This window comes from Brachycentrus maculatus, unplaced genomic scaffold (assembly GCF_059751285.1).
Source record: "Brachycentrus maculatus isolate JH-2025_06_01 unplaced genomic scaffold, ASM5975128v1 h1tg000451l, whole genome shotgun sequence".
In the NCBI taxonomy this organism is placed as follows: domain Eukaryota; kingdom Metazoa; phylum Arthropoda; class Insecta; order Trichoptera; family Brachycentridae; genus Brachycentrus; species Brachycentrus maculatus.
The window spans coordinates 133,120-156,332 of record NW_028281198.1 but is presented as its reverse complement, the minus strand read 5'-3'; the positions used below and the strand labels follow the sequence as shown (position 1 = coordinate 156,332).

Below are 23,213 nucleotides of genomic sequence, written 5' to 3'. Positions count from 1 at the left end.
GAAATTACTTATCGGGAATATTATATATATGACTTATGTATGTAATATGTTTTGAAAAAATAAGTAAATGGGTTTTTTTCCTTTGTGGTTGGTAATCACCATGGTAAACCCTTTTTTTCTCCCTGATATTCTGCATAGATGCATAGATGCATAGCAAAGCTGCATTGATTGCATGACTTCTTAGTCGCGTTTATTTACGATGTATGATAGATGTTAGAATGGTGAAAAAAGGGAAGAATACAAAGCTCAGATAACCATTCCCGATACAATAAAGAAAGATGTGTTGAGATGGTTTGGACATGTGGAACGAATGGTGAGGAAAGAACGAAAGGGGAATAAAGTTGTATAAGGGGGCAGAAGAAGACCGATAAAAACTTGGCATGATCAGGTATGTCAAGTACTTGAATGTGGTCATGTCAAGAGACGGAATAATCGGCGGGTATGTATGAGGAGAAGCATGAATGTAGAAGAAGCGAAGAGGTGTAGTGCGTTATATTCTCTCTGCCTATCCCTTAAGTAAGTTAGTTATCATAATATTTTTGAATGGGATAATTGGAATAGGTTATGTGAGTTTTGAGCAAAAGTCACTTAGATTTGGAATTTTCCTATTATCATTTTCTGGGATTACAATCTTCATACATTATTGACAGTTATTAGATTTACAGTGGAACCTCTTATAACGAGCACCTCTCATAACGAGTAATTCACATAACGCGCGAAAAAAATGACAAATAGTTGCTCCCTTAACAAGCGAAATTTTGCATGACGAATTACAGAAAAAGGGCAAGTCCCTTTTCGCGACATTCACTTGTAAGCCGGGACTTCTGCGTCCGTCAAAACAAAAAAAAAATTTCGGTGAACGAGTAAGATTCTGGAACAAATTATGCTCGCTATGAGAGGTTTCGCTGTAATTTAATTTTAAAAATTCTCGCTGTGTTTTCATTGTAAGTTGACAAAATATTCTATATGCATACGAAAAGAAATATTGGAGTTATCATGAACTGACTCCGGGTACCATAAATGTAAGTCGGGGTAACTTGAAAAGTTGGAATTTGGTGAAATAAAAGCGAGGCAACGAATAGCGCGGACCAAGTTTCCAACAATGGCGGTCGGTCTTGCGTCTAAACTTTCTAGTACCTACTTTTTCTCCATTGCTCTTATAACGGAATTTTCAAAACAACGTTATTATACCGAAATAATATACCCAATCGTTTGGTAGGGAGGAATTTTAGTTTTCACATCATTAAAACGGATTTTTAACCTTCCCCTCCCAGTGATATGTGTTTACTACAAGACTTTTAAAATGAGAATATCAATGTGAAATATAATTTATACGGGATTAAAAATTTTGTATTTCTCCGTAGTATAATTATGTATTGCATGAAAGTATTTTTATAAAAATTTATTCATTTGCAGTGACGGAAATAAATAATTTGTGAAAAAATCAGGCATAAAATCACCAATACACAGACGTTTTCTCAGTGTGTGCCGCGCTTTGTGTATACGCGCATGTCGTCGCGTGTTTACTTCGCCATCGTCTTACGCGGCCGTCGTGTCGCTACGGTAGCTATTGCGGGTACTTGCGATGTATTTTTTCTCTTTAGATACTAAGCAAAGCTAACAACACAAATTTGTTACATTTCAGCTACACCTATGGTCAATAAAGGCAACTTTTAGGAAAATTTACATTTTTCTTGTTTTTAAACCACATTTTTATATGGTGTACAAAATACATATCACCGGTGCACGCTGAAGATTTAAGCACCGTAAGGGAAAGGTTACCAACCTCAATAGTACAACCATTTATGTGTAAAGCGGTCACTTAACCTACCTATTACAGGTCATAAGCCCTGTAAATATCTAAACTTTTATATTCTTCTTCGTGTATGCTGAAATGTCATTGAGAATAATTATTTGGTGAAGAAAACTTTGATTTGTTAAAAATATATGGACACAATCGAGAACCTAAATTATACTTGTTCACGGTCAACAAAATTTGACATTAAAAAAAATATCACAAATCATCATGCATACAAAATATGGATAGCGAAACATATTGTCGTCGAAGTTTGGCAGAATCAAGTCAGTCGGAGTAATTGACAGTACACTTTATTGTAGGATACTTTCACCTTATTACATGCGGATTGCGTGTGGTTTTCCACAGTTCTGAAGTGAACATACACATGGCAAGTACGTTGTTAAGAGGATCCTCATGACGTCATCTCAACTTCGAGGCAACCTTCTAACCGGCATATGGTACTTCCCCAAGTGCAATTAGCTCAATTTACATAAACCTAGGACATATTTTTGACATGAAATAAACATTCCATTTTCAATTTTCGTATGCCAGAAAAATAGAGAAAAGTAGAGAAAGTAATAAAATTTCAAATAAAATTCGATATATTAAAAGTTATTTTCGAATTCAGCGAGCTCGGCCATTTCAAATAAATCAAAATAAAATTTTAATGAAATTTTATTTTGAAATTCCTGTTTGGATATCAGATAGCATAAGCTCATGGTAGATAAATGTATTTGAAAATACAATATAAACAATATGAAAAATATACTCTATTTGCATTCGAATCAATGCGATGTTTCGTGTTATTCATGTTTTTTTATATATTTCTGGAAAACAGAACCCTAATTTGTTAAATGTTTTCAACCAAAATTTTTTTATCGCTTTATGAAAGCATTTTAAATTTTTTTTTAAATAATTTTTTAGGCTTTAAATTATTTTAAAATTGATCTTTTCATTTAATTATATATCCATAAGACAAAGGTTTTTGTACACGCATCAACGTATTCAAAATAAATTTCAGGCATATTTTTTTAACATTAAAATGAGAGAAATTGAATAATATTTTATATTTTTATCTTTTTTATTTACGGAAATAAAAACATTAATTCTATTGCGTTCAGACCTGCCTTTAATCGTTGAATTAGTTACTATTTAGAAAGAATCTTTAAAAATATTGAGTTTCGTGCAGTTATTAAATTTCGAATAAAACAAATACAATTAGAAAAATTTTCATTGGAATTCATGAATAATTAAATAAAATTAATAAAGACAGAAGTTGTTCATGGTGACATATAACCTTAATGTAGTAGTTTAAAAGCAAGAATCTTATAGGAATTGGATAAAATTCTTAGATTAATTACAGATGTCAGGATACAACTATCATGAATACATATAATGCTGATACTTTTGCATCGTTCAAAGAAAGAAAAGAAAAATAAAAGTTGAAGAAAATTGATTGAAAAACCTTTCCTTCAAGATAACGTCAGTGTATCGGTTAGAATTGCAGTCGCCAAAGCGTCATGCCACAGCGATGAAATCGTTCATCAACCATTCAATGTTGATTTTGCCTTTTCAGTTTTTTCAAAATCACTGAATTCATTATAATGCTGATATGTTTTTTATTAGAAGAAAGTTTCATTATCATTAACCTGAAATAAACAAGGTTTATAGATCGTAAAGTAGAATTTTAATTTTTCTATATTAAACAAAATGTATTATTTTAATATGTGTTGGGAGTAATTTCTCAGAATTAGCTAGTTGCTAGGAGAAAGCCACGTAAAACTCAAGAAGCCGGACTGTTGACTGTCATCAACGGGTCTTCGGTTCTACTTAAGTTCAACATTTTGTATCCTAGCTTAGTTTATGGCCCTTGTTTGTTTTTTTTGACGCGAGGCATAAAAAATAAACAATTTTATCGAAAATTAAAAAAAATATGAAAGTGTTAGTGTAATAGACTATTAAGTTTACAATTAACTAAAGGAAAAAACGTTAGGGAATTTTTCGTCTCATTCTGCCATCTTGAAAAATAAACCGGTGAGTATATTATATATTTTTACAGATTACATTTGATACGCGGATTTATCTCTGAAATGCTATGAGTTAGAGTTTACCCAAAACTATTGTGTCTTTGTCATATTTTTCTTTGCTGAAAAAATATATATATCTTGGTCTGGCTGAATTTTTTAGCGGAGATTTATTTCGCTTGAATTCCACGAGCTTACTTAGCGTGTGGTCATGTTTACCAAAGGGTACTATTACTTGGAAGAAGGGTTGGGTTTGAGGGTTTAGTTTGTTTTAATTTAATTAAACACAACGCTTATTTCATATTTTTACTTTGTGTATCTAAAAAAAGGTTTGCTTAAAATATCATAAATAACTATTTCATTTCATTGAAATGAAAATTTATTGTGACAAAGTGAATATGATTTTTTCGATTATATTGCATGTGAGCTTCACTATTTTAAGTCTGTAAATTAATTTTAAAGGTTTTGTGAGATTTTCATTATTGAATGTCAATGAAATAATAATGATTAAATCAAAGTTTTTTTTATCATACTAATAAAAGGCATAAAATATATTACATTGGCAAAAGTCAGACTAAACTTATGCTATTCAAACTAATAACAAAAAAGAGAATATACATTAATTATCTAAGATTTAATAACTTTTTTAAATGTGCTTTAAGCTTATGGATATTTTTTTATTTGTTTATTTATGAACATGTTTTTTCACTTCTTCTTTTCATTCGTTATAGCTAAAACACATTTTATACATCATACAGTGTTCTATTTTAAACAAAAAAATCATCTTTGCCATTTCATAAGGATATATTGAAAGTTTTATAATCCTCGAACGTCAGAGGAACCTATGTGATTATCCTCCGAAAGCTGCGCTTTTAAAATTGTTTCCCCTCACGGGATAATGTAGTCTGGATGCACTTTATACTACATTACTTGGAATTTACTACAGTAGCATGCAGAACCATTGCACATACAGTGGATCACGCTATATTCCGTGTTATTCCAATTTTTTTTGTTACATTTTCCACTTTTAATCCGATCCGCCTCGATTTAAGCGACCTATACCAAATACAAAATCGTGCATCGTCCTATTGCCACACTTCTGATTTTTTTAACATATTTTTTATTCTTACCACAATGAAAATGGAATGAATGTTTTGTTTTGTTTTTGTGGCGTCCATTCCCATTGTTTAATCGACTTAATCGTTTCCGGGAGAGCAAACTTAAAAATAGGGGTTGAAAAGGATTCAATGAAATCCGCAAATATTGAAGCGCTATATGAGATTTTATAAATTGGTATCGTCGTTATAATACTGAAAACGTCTTAAATTTTAAAATTTTCTCTTTTAAATAGTATTTTTTTTAAGACAAATAATTTTCATTGTTTATGTTATTACTATTTGTTCTATGCTTTTGGTAATATAAACAGAAATATAAATAGAATCAAAAGATATGAAAAAAAAGGTTTCATTTTGTTATCGTAATGTTGCTGTGATTTTATTTAGAAGTCGTTAAACAACTTTGTCCGCCTCAGCCTCAGCACGCTCGTCTACCATTCTGGAGGTCTTGGGTTTGATTCCCAGGGGAGGGGGGGGATAAAGGAAATATAAATATTTCTTTCACTCTTATAGTTATTTAATATAACCCTGGACTGAGACCTGAAGCGGAGGGCTGGTTTTTCACCTTTCCTTCAAGTGTTAACAATCATGATAACACTGCGCTTGATGCAGTGCCCTATTCACCATTAGGGTGCTGATAAGGGTTTGAAGAAGTCGTTAAACTATTTTAACATAAATTTTCGAAGACAATTCCTAATTTTTTTCATTAATGATGTTGTACTTTTAGCAAAGGAAATTGTTGCTTTAGAAACTTTCGATGCCTGTTTGCTTGCGAAAAAGTCAACTAAATGATCGTAGATAATCATAAAACTTTATTTTAAAAATTTAGTCACTAAATTTGTGAATGTTTTAAGTAATTTTTTATCATCGATGATGTTGTGAACTGTAGAAATTCAGCAAATGCATGGTGAGTGCCCAAATAGTAAACTAAATAATCGTAGGTAATATACTCCTACAGATATTTTAAAATTGTCAGTGGTTGAATTGTTTTCAGTTAAGTTTTGTAAGGGCACAAACTAATTTCCGATGATTGATGAAGTTGTAGCTTTATTGCAGCTGACCCTACATTAACGTTCTCATTCATCGTCGGATATGCCATGTAGCAGTGTTTAGCATCACTCTTAGTATACGGGGCGGCTTCGAACTGAGGCGGAGTTCATACAACGTAAAGTTGTCGGGTCGGTTGATGGGAAACGTTGATTAAAGACAAACTTTCATCAACCGTTTAAAACCCGCCAGCTCCTTGGCTAAGTAACTTGTCATGGTATTCCAGCGTAATTACCCCCAGCGTAGCACGAATCTCGTGCAAACTGGTTTACTCACCGACAATGTTTGCTATTTACCAGAACTATCATTATCCGACTCAAATCTAACTGTTATTGCATACATTTCATCCCCCGATACTTAAAAGTACACAGGTTCGATTGATATTGAAATTCCAGCGGTGTCTTTATGAAAAAAGTATCACAACATTTTAAGTGTATCCAGATACTTTTTCACAAATCCGTGTGTGTCCTCATAGGAGTTATTTTTTACATTTTGGTTACTAAACGTTCCTAATATGTAAAATAATCCCGTTAGGATTTTGAAAACATTAAAATATTGTTAATAACAGAAAGGTGTCTAAATAATAAAAAAAATCTCAAATTGACAAAAGATGGTGCCACGAAATCAAACACTAAGCGACATGAAATTTATGATATAATTTATGATATATAAGTTGAATGTTTTGAATCACAACATTGACAATCATGGGTAGAATGGTGAATATGACACGTGTATTAAGTGAATAATTAACCAGCCATAAGCCAGTTAGTCATAGGTCATAAGCCCTGTAAAATTTCAAACATTCATATTCTTCTTCATCTGTGTTGAGATGTCAAAAAAAACATAATAACTTAAAAAGTTAATTAAATATATAACAAATAAGAATATATTCTTTATAGATAAGATGGGTTCCTGTCCCTCAATTTTTGTTGTTGTTGATATATCAAAAGGGAGAATTTTTTTTTGAGAATTAAATAAATAAGTTTGAACATTAACAGGCCTCATAATCACTAGCTGATTTCAATGATCACTTAATACACTATGTAACATTCACCATTATAGCCATGATTGAAAATCTAAATAATTTTGATTTTAAAACACGTGTATTTTGTGTGAAAAGGAATGTTTGTGAATAAAGGTATGTACATATTTAGTGTTTTCACAGACAGTTTTTGTGAATTTACCCTTACCTACTCTACATTTTTTTAATAAAATAGATTTTTTGACATAAATATTACATTCCTGAAGTAAAAAAATTATTAGAAGAGGGAATTTTTAGGTTATTTAGCTTAAGGGTTTTTCAGAATCGTTTCCGCGCGGCTTGTATTATGACGTCACCAATTTTCCACCCTGCAACCCTATCGATGGTCCATTACACCGCTCAGGGCACATATTGCAAAGTCAGAGATCCACAACAATCAACCAAAGCTCTTTATTCTAAGTTGAAATATTTACTGTCTTCTCTTTCTTGTTGTAGGCCTTGTGGCTTATTTTTCGTAATAATTTTAATAATATTTAATGTGCTGATTACCAATGTTTACTTTCTAATGCTAATTATATACACCCATAATCGTACAAATGGTATGGCTCATTGCTTTTGCACTTTAATTTAGCAATTTAAATTCTATTTGATTAAAACGCCTTTAGAAATATTTTCAAGGTGTTATTTTCCATCTTAAAATAGGTTTTAGGCATCTCTTTTATATTTCCTCTTTTCCGGTGTCGTATTTATATTTTCTTCTAAGTCAACGAGATATTCGAAACTTCGCTGTCTGATTAGAGTTTCATATCACCATAATTTTTTCCGTTTTATTTTTACTTTCATCTTTCCTGAACTACAATATAAAGGAATATTTTGTTTTTTTAATCAAAACGTTTACTGGCCTCTTAAAGAAATTTGCTTCAAGATCCTATTCATCACTCGCTGATACAAATATTAAAATACATTTTGCCCAATATTCTTTTTGAATTTATGTAAATTTTTAACTAGAAAACAGCTTAAATGTAGATTTATATTATCCACTGACACTTCGTGATGGAATTGCATTTTAAATATATTATTAGATTTAAACCAATATTTTTAGCTTTTCCACTTTATTTTTATTTGACCAGCGACCGGGTTTCGTCGTTACCGACATCATCAGACTGGATGATGTCGGCAATGACGAGACCAATCTAATAATATATTAGCTTAAATGTATAAATAAAATATTAAATACAACATTAATTTAAAATAATTGTACAGTAACCAATCACATTATAGCATATTTTATTAGCCAATTGCATATTTAGTGCACGAAAATGTTATTTTAAATTAAAATGCAGTATAAAGTTCAATTTAAATAAAACCTTAAACGGTCAATACTTTTTTTTACTAGAATTAAGAAAAATACCATTTAGAAACAAAAATCAGATTTGGTGCTTTTAAAAAAACTTTTTAAAATAGAGAAGGGATAATATCATTTACCAATATTTGTATACAAAAGCATTCAAATATGGAATTTTGAATATTTTAATGAAAAAAGATTATGCATAGTAACTGTCAGGGGCCATATCGCTTACTCCTTTCAAGAACGTCATAAATTAAAAATCGTCAATTTTCAGTTGTGCATGTTTTCGAAATGCCCAGAAAATGTACTTATCCCAGCAAAAGCGGCATATTTTTAACTTAATATTTACCCGCCACAGGGCAGAAAGTGTTGTTTTTGCATTTTGAAGAAAAGGTATTGTTTAATTATTTTTGTAAATATACTAAAAAATTTTTAAATGGAGAAAAAACCTTCAGGTTTTACCTAAAAAGATCTGTTACACAGTAAAAAGTTCGATACGCGGATTGATATTTATTTTTGATATATTGTATTATATTTTAGAACTTTAAAAACGTTCTACTGAGAAATCAAGTTTTTTTATTTATGACGTTCTTGAAAGGAGTGAGCGATATATGAAACATCTTACGTCATAATTTTCATACAACACGCATTTTTCGTAAATGAAAGAACACATTTAGAAGTTCCATGTCCAACTAGAAAGACGATAATTTGTGTTTCCGTTTAATTATATTCATCTTTTATTTCATGACTTCAATGGTACAGAACCACTGAATAAAGCTCGCCGGGTTTGACCGTAGTCAATGGAAAAGTAATTTTGCCTTTGCCGATAGTAAAAGTCTCCCAGCACAATGCTTTTGGTTTGTTGTATATTTTTTCTCAAACATCCTACGAAGCCATCTTGCTGAAAATACTCCACAATGCAACATGATGGAATTTTTGTTGAATCGTATTTTTCATTCGGTCTCTTTTGAAAACTTATATGAAAGACGTTTATTATTATTTTTATTTAAATCAACTGAGAAATCTAGCAAAAATACGTTTAAATGTTTCATTTATTATCAGTATAACGAAGCGCTTATTTTATTTTGAAAAAAAAATAAGGAAAGCTTTTCAATTGAAGGATACATACAACTTCTGATAATTTAATAACTTAAATTGGTTGCCAATCATGAATATAATGTTTTATATTACACAAGGTAAAAAATGCTAACTTAAACCAGCCAAATAAGCCCTGATTTCTATTTTCATTTTCATTTACGTTGAGACTTCAATAAAAATGATATTATGTTCACAAAATTCTTGTTTTAAATTGTAAAAAAGATATTATGGTTTTAAAACGCCATTATTATAACATTATACTCGTATTATATTTAGCTATGGAAAATTGTTTTTTTTTTTATCATAGTGTATGAATAATGATTGAACATCTTCAAATAATCATTTTCATCATCATTTAATAATTCGTTTCTACTAATGGTTTATTAAATAACAAGTGTGTAGATTTGCGTTTGTTATAAGTTAACCTTTTTTACTTGTATTTCCAACTGCATTCGCCTCATACACATTTTTAATGGTTTTTTCCTCATTAATTATATCCGCATGTCCAAACAATCTAAACACATTTTTCTAAATTTTACCAAAAATACTTAAAAGAGGTTAACATCTAGCAGAGTGAGAGGCGGCCGACAAAGAAAAATGCTCATCTCAGCCTTGCATTCATTCTTTAATTCATCATATGAACATGTATTTTACATCGTTTTGACACACATTCATCTAAATGATCGCATTTGACTGCATTCGGTCTGCTTTCTTCCTTTTTTGCCCACTCCATGTTTTGTTTTTTAATACAAGAATCGGTACCTACCAGGACCCTGTTGTGCACTGCCAGTTAAGCTTCCGATGTTAGGCTTTTACTTGTTAAAATTGAATTCAGTACACCATTATTTATTCACCGTTCGTTTTTCTTCATCTTTATCAATTTTTCCATCCCTTTAAAACATACTTCAAACACCCTTGAACCATATGTATGTGAGATTTCTACCAGATGATAAACCAACGGGGTGTTATATTACCTTCTGAAATATTTAATCAGCCTTATTTATGACAACATTAGCTTACGAACACGGCGGCGACGTAGCCCCAGCACGTAATCAACAGTAGTTTAAATGAAGACCCGTTTTCGACCTTCGAGGTCATTGAGGGTCACGCGAGCCGAAATCCACGTCTGTTTTGTATCATGTAAGATACAGCGCAGCCTCCGAGTTAGCCTTATAAATTATCCACCATCCCTGGTTCAGATTTATGTAGCATTAAATGCCCCTTATCTCGCATCTTTGTGGGACGAAATATGGCGGCCTATTTGTTCCGTGTTTTATCATTTTCTGTGTCATTCATTTTTCTTTTTTTCTTTTTAATGCGTGCAATAAATAATGGAACGTTGAAGAGATTTTTATTACTTAATTTTTATAATTTAGTATTTAGCAAACGTTGGCTCTTGAGTAACGCCAGCCATGAGGCATTGATTTTTATTATTGATTATAAGTACACGACATTGATACCCGCTTCATCCACAATGAAAGGTTGATGATCCCAAGACTAAACAATTAATATGGAAATAGAATACTTCAATATATAATTCCGAGCATTTTTTTCATTTTTTTTATTAAATTTTCGGGTCTGAATATGAGTTTATATTCAGACCCAAAGATGGAAGCAAAACTTCCAAAACTAGTCGTTAAAATAAATATAACTCAAGTGGTAAAAACAATGGTTTTAATTTTCAATTTCATCATGTCTTCCCACAAAGTGAATGCCGAAACAGTAAATAAAATACTAAGAAAATAGTATATTTCAAATAAAATTTAAATTAAATTGTGTAAATTTTTCTCTTGGTAAATTGTACTTCACTTATAAAAGTCCTCACCACAACGTTACATTTCCATTAAAAATGATTTTAAGTAATCAGGAACTCTAGCTTGTAAAAAAGTTACGTTTTGGTGCAATTTAATGATTTCATATTGGTTAAACACAGGATCGGTCACGTTGTGTCGCAATTTTCATCAAGATTTCGATAGAATACAGTAAACAGAAAAAATTTGCATTTAAATAATTTCTTGTGCAATATTGGAAAAATAACTTTTTGTTGAGTGCCTCCACATTTATTATCTTCAACGCCATTTATATTTAAATGGCATTTGTGGATTATCTTGCTAAGCCAGAGTGACAAAACTCAGCACCTGCACGCTATGCACGTGGAACTGTCAATATCCTTAATAACATTATAATCTTGAGCAATCGCACTTCCCGTCCAATCCAATCCTTTCTCCCCCCCTTGTGCACCCCGACGCCTCCCATATTCTTGCATGGAAATGGTCCTCCTTCACCCCCTGCGGATCGACCCCCTCCCGAGTGGTCGTGGGAATGGCGCGATTATAAATTTCGTCACGGACACCCAAAGACGCTTTATGGGGAATTAAATTCTAATTATAATCCCGAGGGTGGCTCCTCGGCCCGGTAAGGCGGCTTTATAGCGGGAGCTGGTTAAAACAGAAAGAAATAATAAAAATATTTATGTTTCTCACGGCCGGAGCGAGTAATAGAAAGTACGGTTTTGTGCGAAAAGATTTATATATTAATTCTACGTAACTCTCACGTGAGTTTACCCTATTTTATACTGCCGTATTAACCTTTTTCATTCGAAACCTTATCCGCACCCCAATGGTGCATAGGGCACTGCATTATATAAACGCAATGTTATCTTGATCGTTAACACACGAAGGAAAGGTGATCAGCCCTCTTGCTTCAGGTACCAGTACAGGATAATATTGAATAAATATTAGAATGAAAAAATCACTTATATTTATTAGACCCCCCTCTGGGAATCGAACTCGGGACCTCCAGAACGGTAACCGAGCGCGCTGACCATAAACCTTTTTACTAACATTAAAAAATTACGTACGCTTTGAATGATACTGGGGTCATTCAAATGCCCTCCGTATTTGAAGGATGCCAGTCGTATTAATAGAAATATTATATATGTATATTAATAATACGGAATCATGCAAAAAACGACGAGCAGTTGATAGCGTGATCACAGATCAACTGAGTGAATCGAGGTGTAAATGATCGGAAGAATGAAGGATATATTAACTGTTTCGTTTCCATATAGTTGTAGCTCGCAGTAGTTGAAGTGAAATAAATATAATATCTCAAGAAAACATATATAATACACGATGACATGGAATTTTCGACCATCAGATCAATTATCGATTGATTTGACTGTTGATCGCGGGAATATTAATCAAATGAAATATTTATCGAATTCATCAAATATAAATTTGAAAGTAGTATTATAAAAAGGATTTTTAAAAAATTGGGATCAAATCGAATAAATGAGAAGTCATAAAGTGAAACGTTGTTTTAGGGTGTATCAAAATAAATGATATGGGTTAGATTAAGAAATTATTCAAGAAAATAATATATAGGTGATTTATAAATACTATTTTTTTGTTGTTAAGTGGGGCTTACAAATTATAAAGATTTTTTTAAATCAGTTTATTTATCTTTTATATATTGATTAAATAAAAATTGATGAAATAAACCGTTTATTTAATATCTTTTCACGCTTGAAATATTGTTTTCATATGAAATATTGATTTTGAGATGAGAACAAAATTAATATTTCAAACATTATTGAAAAAAAATTATTTACTTTAAAATAAAATAAAAAAGCATATAATTGACATAGTTTAAACTATCAGGATTTAAGAGAAAATATTTTATTAGCGCCAAGAAATGTTTTTCTCTTTGACATTTAGGGTCCTTACTTTTATCGAATAAGGGACGCTTAGATTGCTTTTCAGGTATGCTTCTACCTAGTGAATTGTCCGTTTTTCATAATTCGATAAATCGATAAAAAAAATTAAGGTCAAAGTGTAAAAAGATATTTTATTTTATTGTATTTAGAAAATATTGTGTGAATTACAGATTGAAAAATAATTGATTTAGAAATAGATCTAGCAAAGGCCGATCGATTTTACACAATTCAAACACTGACTACGATTTCTAAGATATTTCGAAGCCTGTGAGTTTATTGCATTTTTTGTTCACTATATCAAGTTTTTTTTGTTTATTTGCCTACAACTGAAACATCATGAGCTTTTTTGTGAGGAAAGTTTCACTCTCAACAAAATTGAAGTCGCACAGGTTTGGATAGATGGAGATAAAAATATCTCAATATCAATGTAGGGACCTCGTTTAAAAAAATCTCTTAAAAAAAACTATCGTTAAATCTCTGCAGATAGTCTTAAAGACTCCAGTAATATTAATGAACATGGTATTTTTTATGTTATTTTATATCAAAGTGGGTAAAAAGTTGAAGTAACCTATGTGATCTCGATAAAATTTATCTTGCGGAATATTTAATCGCTACACTGTGTTATTGTGTAACCATTAGTTTCAGCTGTCGAAGAGGAACTTTGAAAAAAATCTTGTCATAGTTTATCATCATCATTATTTATTTAAAGAAATAAAAATATCAAACTTATTCCTTAGTACTGCTAACAATCTTCTTCTTCCACTTCTTCATCTTGTTGTAGGTCTTGTGGCCTGTTTTTAAGAGGGATTAGCCTCCTGCGATGTCGATTCCCAGCTATCGACCCATCTCTTTGGTGGTCAGCCTGGGAGTCGTCTACCATGGGGTTGGCCGTACAGTGCGCTGTGGGGGAACAATACTTTTTTTCAAATATTTTTTTTTAATGAAATTCAGTGCAATATAACAGGTTATGTGACTAATGAGAGTTTTCTCCTTATATTCGATTCACTGTGCGCCGAGACACCACTGTTAATAATTTTAATAACAAGAATATTTTGAAACGTTTCGAGACAAACTAGGCGATTCACTTGATTTATTATAACGAAAGAGACAAAAATATGTCCTACAGTCGTTAGTTAAAACTTTACTTTTATTAAAATTCGATCAAATTTAAGCATTCGGTAGAAAATATAAATATTTTGATGCAAAGTTTTTCTCGTATTTGAAACTCTTGAAGCCGGCCAAAACATCAATTTCACCAAAACGCTTTGTCGAATGTGAGTAACAATAATAATAAAACCCTTGTCCGCACCCCAATGGTGCATAGGGTACTGCTTCATATAAACGCAGTGTTATCTTGATCGTTTATACATGAAGGAAAGGTGATCAGCCCTTCGCTTCAGGTACCAGTCCAGGGTAATATTGAATAAATATTACAGTGAAAAAATCCCATGTATTTATTCGACCCCCCCTAGGAATCGAACCCGGGACCTCCAGAACGGTAGCCGAGCGTGCTGACCATTACATTACGGAGGCAGACAACTCAACTTGTCGAATGTGAAACATTATTTTATTTTTCTTTGAAGTATAACAGAAAACTTATTTTACTCTATTTCGTAAATTGCGTGCTTTGTATTCGAAAAGCATTCATCTGCCAGAAAACTGCAAGTCAAGCTAGAATAATAAATGAATTAAACTTTTAAACGAGCACTCGTAATTTATGTAGTGTGCAGAGGTAGCACTTTGAGAAATTCTGAAAGAAAAAAAGAACACATAACAAAAGACAACTTCAAATTGGAAGCACGTATCCAATTTTGAAGTTGAGTTCAAAATGAAACCGATCGGTTGCCAATGTCAGGTTACTGAGAAATGCTTCAATAGTCTGTGTATGTCGGAACTGAGAAGGTTATTTTATACTCATGGTATAATAATGATATAAGGTTTGCTCTTGGTCTATTGGAAAAGTTCGTGTGAAATCGCGCGCGTCACTGAGTCGACATAACTGAGGCAGCCAGTCACACCTGAGCAGTGCACAAATAAAATTACTGCCTTACATCGCCCCACAAAAATACAATATTTGATCAATAACTACTAAACTTGAGTGTGATCATATTTATTGAGACGGTGTTTTATTTTCAGAACTCCATGTTGAATTAGCGAATACACGATTTACTTATACGTATCATGATTTATTGGTATTTTTATCTGTTGGTATTTAATTGGTATTTTTATTATTACGAACTCTCATGACTTGTTGAGGTTTTTCTCACTCTGTTTTTCAACTATATTTGGTCCATCAAGATTTTAAGAAAAAAGATTTTTAGTAAATAAAAATCAACGTCCACTTCTCATATATGTAAGAAAACTTCAATGATAACTAGCTTAGCCAGTAGTTTGGAGATTATTTTAATTCCTATATATTATCAAAAAAAAAGTTTTGATCAAAAGCTGCAAAATACACATTGACTGTAGCGATGGCATCGTCATTCGATAGTGATTTCCTCCCATGAAGTGTTTTTATTATAATATTTTAATAAGTTAAAAAAAGATAATATAGAATCCAAAATAAAATGATGAATCAAAGGCAATACAGATTTATTTTTGACTCGACTTCTTATAGGAGAAAAATAAAAATGTGCTCATTTGGAAATCCATGTTTCCTGGAATTTAATTAGTCAATTAGAATAATTCTTTATAAATCTTCAAATGTATTAAGTATCCTCTTCCCGGCTAATAAAAGCCTTTTCTGTGCTCTCATCTGCTCTGACTATGTTTAATAAATATTTATATTTTAGAATATAGCAGTGGAGGTAATATTAAATCCTGAGTTATGAATTGATTCCAGAAAGTCTAGTGGTCCTCAGTTTAACTCTACATTGACAACCCTTTTTGTGTTGTTTTTGTTGTTGTTTATTTTAAAAACTGTCTCTTCAAATATCTCTCATACGTAAAAAATGCATCAGTCATATTAAGCGCCCTTGAGGAAGTACTTTAAGAAAATGGCGCTTTATAAATTATCCAAATTTGTTATTATTATTTATTAAAGAATGACACTGATAACCATGACCCAAAGTCTGTTTTACAGAATTTGTCAATTAGCCATATGAGTATGTATGTTTTTTCTGTATGATTTTATCAGTGCACTGAATGGTGACAAAATATTAATTATTTTTTAAGAGACTGCCAATTAAAATCAATTCCAATTTATATGACTGATATGATTATTCCCCGGTATCGAGTTTAAAATACCAAAGGCATTATATTTTTCTATCACGTTTGACGTTTTCTTCGAATGGGGATGACTGAGGACACTTGGCTTCGGGCACGTCTAGAGAAACGTGAGGAGTCCCCTATGGCATATAGTCATACTAAAACCAATTTCTGATCATATTTGTGTCTCGTTCGCTCCATGTAAAACTAAACGAGAAAGAGCAGAGCAGGTATAGCAAAATTGACTATACAACTGACCTATTGTCAGGTATTTTTGTAACTTGATTAAAGCAGAGGAATACTGCGAAATGTAATATAATATGATGAATTTTCCTTAATTCAAAATAAAAAAAAAGAAAATATGACATTAAAATTAGAAAAAAAGAAAAATTCGATTTACATAGACACTTGGATATTTACAATATTAATCTTATATCTTTGTATATACTTAAATGATACCTTCGAATTTGATGTATATTTTTACTTACAAATGTATTTAAAATTTGGACTAATCTTTTTTGTATTCATAATAAATATCAAAATACCGAAAATGAAACGGTAAAAACTTTAAAGTTTAGTGTTACAAATTCACTAACTATATTTTAAACCCTTATCCGCACCCCAATGGTGCATAGGGCACTGCTTCATATAAACGCAGTGTTATCTTGATCGTTTACAAATGAAGGAAAGGTGATCAGCCCTCCGCTTCAGGTACCAGTCCAGGGTAATATTGAATAAATATTACAATGAAAAAAGTCACTTATATTTATTTGACCCCCCCTGGGAATCGAACCCGGGACCTCCAGAACGGTAGCCGAGCGTGCTGACCATTACACTACGGAGGCAGACTAACTATATATTGTCTTTAATTTTCCTTTAAATAAACTTCATAGAAGAAAGTGATAAACAGTGTGATTTTTAAGGCAATTTGAGCTATACCAGGGTAGATACAATCTGCAATAAATACCCTGTAAACGAGATTACTAAGTCATTCTAAACTTTCCATTTTCATAGTTACCTTAATTATTTTATGCAAAAATCCCAACTTTAATTTTAAATTGCCGTTATTTCCTCTGACATCATTCTTTGTTCCTCTTATATCGTTAACGGTTTGGAATAATTGATGAATAATTTTCACAAATAATTTTTTCATTAAGATCACACTGTTTTCATACTTTAATATTTTAAAAAAAATGTAAACGGAGTCAAAATATTGATAAATTATGAGGACCGCCAATTTAAAACAAGTATTTGCAGTGACCTGTCAAGAGGTTTATAAGCATACTGTGACAAAGGAAAAGTTATTGCGGTAGACAATTTCTGGACTGCATTCACGTCATGTTCGCCGTGTCTCGAGCGGAATGAAGGTATTGTCTCCTCACGTACATTCGACCACAAGTTGGCGGACGTCGTAATAACACTATGTTGGTGAATACAATCCGGAATACCCTGTAGATGTTACATGTACATGCGTTGACTCCTGTAAGCTCCTGTGTTCCTGGTATAAAACAAATTTAATTATTTACTTTTTTTAATAAAATTGACGTATTCGTAGCCGTGTCGAGAATTCATGTCGTGATTTTTCACGTTCTCATATGAATGAAAATTTAAACGCGCATTTATTAAATGTGTTGTTTATTTTACTACAATTCGTATGTTAAAACAAAACATTTAATAACAAAAATTAGATTTAAAAACAAAATTGTTGTTTTCATGAAATATATTTTTACACATGTCCACCTCCGTAGTGTAACGGTCAGAATGCTCGGCTTCCATACTAGAAGTCCCGGGTTTGATTCCCAGGAGAGGATTCAAATAAATATAAGTTATTGTTTTACTCTAATACTTATTCAATATCACCCTGGACTGCTACCTGAAGCGTAGGGTTCGTCACCTTTCCTTCATGTGTTAACGACCAAGATTACACTGTGTTTATATGATGCAGTACCCTATGCACTATTGAGATGCGAAAAAGGGTTTGAAAAAGAAGAATATTTACTAAATTAAACTTTGCACCTATTTTTTTGAAGTTATGGTAAGATAAAATAAGTATGGTGCGATATTTTATTAATGTTGTTATTAATTTTAAAATTTCAATTGACGTTTTGTAAGAAAAATAACTAATTTGTGATAGGTAACATCAAAAGTTTATGACAGATTGTGAGCTGCAGTTAGAATTTTCTTAAAGGGAATTTGAAATAAAGATATTTTATCTTATTTATTTCAAAACATATAACATGCATAAATCATAAATACATATAATATTCCCGATGAGTAATTTCTATTTTTAATTTTGGGACATGGGATTTAGGTTAACAAGACTGGAACACAAATAACAAAGTACCGAAAAATGTATTTTTTAAATAACCAAAACTAATACTTATACATGTCAAAATATAAACACATTAAACAGGTATAATAATTAGTAAAAGTGTATTGATTACATAAGAGAAAACTAAGTATCAAGTAAAAGAAATATACAGTCAGTTTATAAGTACGAGTATACGTATGACTGAACTATATATTGTAATTTAATTTAATTTAGCGATAAGTATGAACTTAAATGCATAGGAATAGTTATTCAAAGAGGTTACTTATTATTTGATAAGTTTTCAAAGTACCCATTAGAGTTTCGTCTGATCTCTCGTATCATCTGACAACTTATTTCCTGTTCTCCTGGCAATTCTCTCTCAGTGTCAGCTTATGACAGTCTCCAGACCACAAATCCTGCCTTCGCTGGCCAAGCAAGACGTATCAGGAACACATGTAAACATAGAGGAGCACTTTGCGGGGTAGTTACACGTCCCTGATTTGCTTTGCAGTATGCATGATGTGGTTACCGTACATCTTCCGGTACTTCTGGGTTCCTGATACCGGAATTGCTTACCATTTGAGAGTTTGGTCATAAATTGTTGTATTTTAGCAATAATTGAATTGAATCCGTTTGATTTTGTGGAGAAATCCTGTAAATAATTTGCATTTTATATTCCCTTTGCCTTAACTTAAACACAATATTTAATATTATTTGTTGATCTCTCAACATAGTTGAAGAAAAATATTTATGTCTGGACCTTTACGGGGCTTACGACCGTCATAGGTTGGTTTAAGTGATCACTTTTTATACGTGTAATATTCACCAATACTACACATGATTGATAACCACACTACTCAAATTCTTGAAATTTCTGAATATATGATTTCGAAACATTGTACTAGAATCATTAGAATTTTTACAAGAGATATCTATTGGTGAGATAAATAAGCTTTTTTTTTGTGAGCAGAATTTTTTTTATTTGTATGTGATGTCCGAATCCTGGGTGATAATCACATTCATGAAAACGCCTGAAAATACATTTTTTATTTTATTATTTTAGCTTGTAATTTGACCAGATTATTTATTTACAACATATTGAGTGAATCCAAACCTTCACAAATCTAGACTGTCTTCAATTAAAAGAGTTATTTAAAAAAAAAAAACAACAAATCTTATAATTGGAGATAATCCAGATTTATGAACGAGTATTTGGACACACTCAAAATGTTGTAAGCAATATTTTAGTCCGTAAAATACATTATGGAATTGTTAAAATGTAATGTGGATAAAAATTACTTAATGATAATTGAGAATTTATAGCACAGAGTAAAATGAAAACAAATCGTAGAATATTTAAAAATATATACGACGGAAAACATATGACTTATTCGTTCAGTAACAATAAATTTATTACACGATATAATACATATATACGAGTATTTACATCTAATAGAGTCCTTCGAATTAGAATTCAGTTGGTGCATCATTCTAATAGTTAGTGCTTCGGTAAGTTTTCCTTCGAGTCTAATTAATCTAACGCATGACTTAAACGAAGTTGGCAGGAGACCCATTGTGCCTGAATTATCTGGGATGGTTTAGTAATTATTCGAGATGCTTAATCGATTATTCTATCCTGGTGAATGTATTACCATTCATCCCAAGGAAATATAAATTTCAATGCGGAACTTTTTATTAAATCAGAAACTCATTCTTTAAATTTTATTGATTTCTATATTAAAATATAATTAACTTTGAACATTATGTCCAAAATAAAGAGATTATTTGGGTATTACGAATTTGTTTTAAATTATGTTGTTTATATAAAAGGGTATATATACCATTGAGTGTATATGAATTGCCTAAAATTTAATCGAAAGGAAACATTTTAATGAACTCAGTGACTATTAATACAAAATAATACCATTCAGTTTTATTTTATGCGTCCCCTTATCGTTAACAAGAGAGTTGGTTAAACTTTCACAAATTAGATTTTCTCGCTTAGCAGCGGTATTCATCTACGAAATAAGTTAACTGCGTCATGGTAGACGATTTCGTAATTCCAGCCACCCTTTAGGTCGAAAAATCTACCAGGAGGACAGAAGTTGATAAATTAATGCATCCAAACAAATGATACTAAAAGCAACATAAACCAAATCCTAAAAAGGTTTTTGGTCGGCAGGGAAAGACATGACGTGACCGGAAATTAAGGTCGAGTGAGCCACCACGCTAAAGCTATGTGCTCCTGATCCATAAATAGAAACAGAACAGAAGAGCATACCTCAATAGAATTTAGATAAACATATTAATTATTTATTTTGAAATCCACCTAAGGAATATTATCATATTCTTCTTATACTAACTAGAATGAATGTAACGATTATTCATTTGAATTGATTTATCTCAACATTGAATCACGTCATTGAGTTTTTGATGCAAAAAAATGTGTTTCAGTTATAAAATAAACATTATATCGACTTTTTATTAAAAATTATAATCTTATTTATATCCATCACTTTTCCATATTTGCTTTGGTAACAATAGGCTTATCTCTGGCAAAGTCACAAGCTTGCTTAAGTAAATACTTCATCATATGAAGGATGATATATGAAACTCATTCAGTACTAATGAAACTTATATGTATGAACATGTATTTCATATTCTACATTCAGTAACATTAGTATCCATTAGATGTAAATATGATATTAAGGTCAATTACCACACATATTTCATGATGATATCTCTAATCTCTATAAAGATCTGCAATTTAAGTATATTATTATCCTACAGTGAAATAATAGTGATTTTTAAAAAAATAAGAAATTTAATGATTTCAAATACCTGACGTATTATTTTATTTTTTCTAGGTTTCCTGGATGAGAAAACGGGATCTTCATATCTTAACGTCCCATATCTTCACTTACACTGGAGATGGGCGATTTGGAGTTATCCATCCTGAATCATCAGATGATTGGAACTTGAGGATAGAGTACGTACAATCCAGGGATGCAGGAATTTACGAGTGTCAAGTCAACACGGAGCCGAAGATCAATATGGCAATTATGCTGAATGTTGAAGGTTGGTTATGTTATATCTCTTCGTTATACATACTATCCTGGTAGTCAATGTAAAAATAATAGTTTCAATTTCATTTATAAAATATTAGATATATTTTCTCATCACACTTCTTTATTTTTCACCTTCATTAGCACATGCATTTCTTTATTCTTTTTTTCTTCTAATCTTAAGTTTTCGATGTGCAAATATTTGATGATAATATGTATTGAAAATAATATGAGCCAACGAATCAAATCGTTTTCAATGTAGAGTGTAGCCATTCCTTAAATTTGTATTTATATTTTTATTTCAGATAAATGGAAGAGAAATTAAAAGAAAACCGTAAAAATTGACATTTTATTCCATAAAACCTTCTCAAATATACTCTGAATAGGGTATCCCCGTTTTATTGCTTATATTTTTGGGAGAAGCATCACATTTTCTGGAACTTACTTTTTTCCCATCTATGTCAGGGTACGATGGGTCGCGTCACGATCCGCTCGTATATCAGAGAGATATAAACCTAAATGGGGGTAAAAACGCAATAACCGAAAACTATGATTCAGATATCGCCCATCGCTTTTCATTTCTGCAACCCTAGTACACGTTCGCAAATGGGTATGAAATAAGCTTGGATAACAAGGCAAATAAATAAATAAAAATGAACGGTTTTTTCACGTTTGAAAATAAATATTCATATGACTTCATTCGAAGAAAAAAAAACGATTTCATTTTTAGTTTGTCCTTTTGAAATAAAACGAATATTTTCTGAAATAGAATTGTTAACTTCCTTTCAATTTTTTTCAAAGTTTAAAAGTTAATTATAAAGTATTATTTTTTAACATCTCATCAAAGATGAAGAAGAATATGGAAGTCTGGGCATTTACAGGGCTGACGACCGTCATAGGCTGGTTTAAGTGATCACTTTACCAGTAAATGTTGTAATTAAAAACTCGTCATTTTATAAACACCATATTTTTTTTTATAAACTAAACAAATTTGCTGATTTGTCGAGATAAATTTTGCAAAATATCTACGTAGCAAGAATTTATAATTTTTTTAAATACAAGTTAGTTGAACAGTTACAGAATTCATTTCCAATGACAAATGATACAAATTCGAAGAATGTATCAAACAACATTACGGATAATTGAATATGCCCACCTAAGTTTAATACCTTCTAAACTTGTCGATGACGTTTCGATTTGGGGTATTGGTAATTACTTTTAGGGAGATGTCAGTTATGCCTCATCCTAAATTCGTGAAACTGAGATAACTCCTTAAATAAATTTTATTTACTTGATTACTCGAACTATCTTTTATATGTTTTTTTTTTTTTTAACTCCTAAAATTTTTATATCTGTGGAAAATCATTATTAACATTGTTTTTCTATTTATTTTGGGATGGCGGTGAGCAACTGTTAATTTTTATATCCTCCTTACTCCTATACGCACTCAATAGTGCATGCAAACCCTTATCCGTACCCCAGTAGTGCATAGGGCGCTGT

General features: G+C 31.4%; 1 protein-coding gene across 1 annotated transcript in view; it reads left to right on the top strand.

Annotated features, from left to right (window-relative positions):
* The window catches only part of LOC148302465 (uncharacterized), a 322,290-nt gene extending 299,984 nt beyond the window's left edge, over positions 1-22,306 (top strand). Inside the window, exons 4-5 of the mRNA XM_088271569.1 lie at positions 21,516-21,726; positions 22,179-22,306. Coding sequence (XP_088127695.1) covers positions 21,516-21,726; positions 22,179-22,306 — 339 coding nt within the window. The remainder of the gene's footprint in view (positions 1-21,515; positions 21,727-22,178) is intronic.
* Positions 22,307-23,213: the final 907 nt, after the last annotated feature.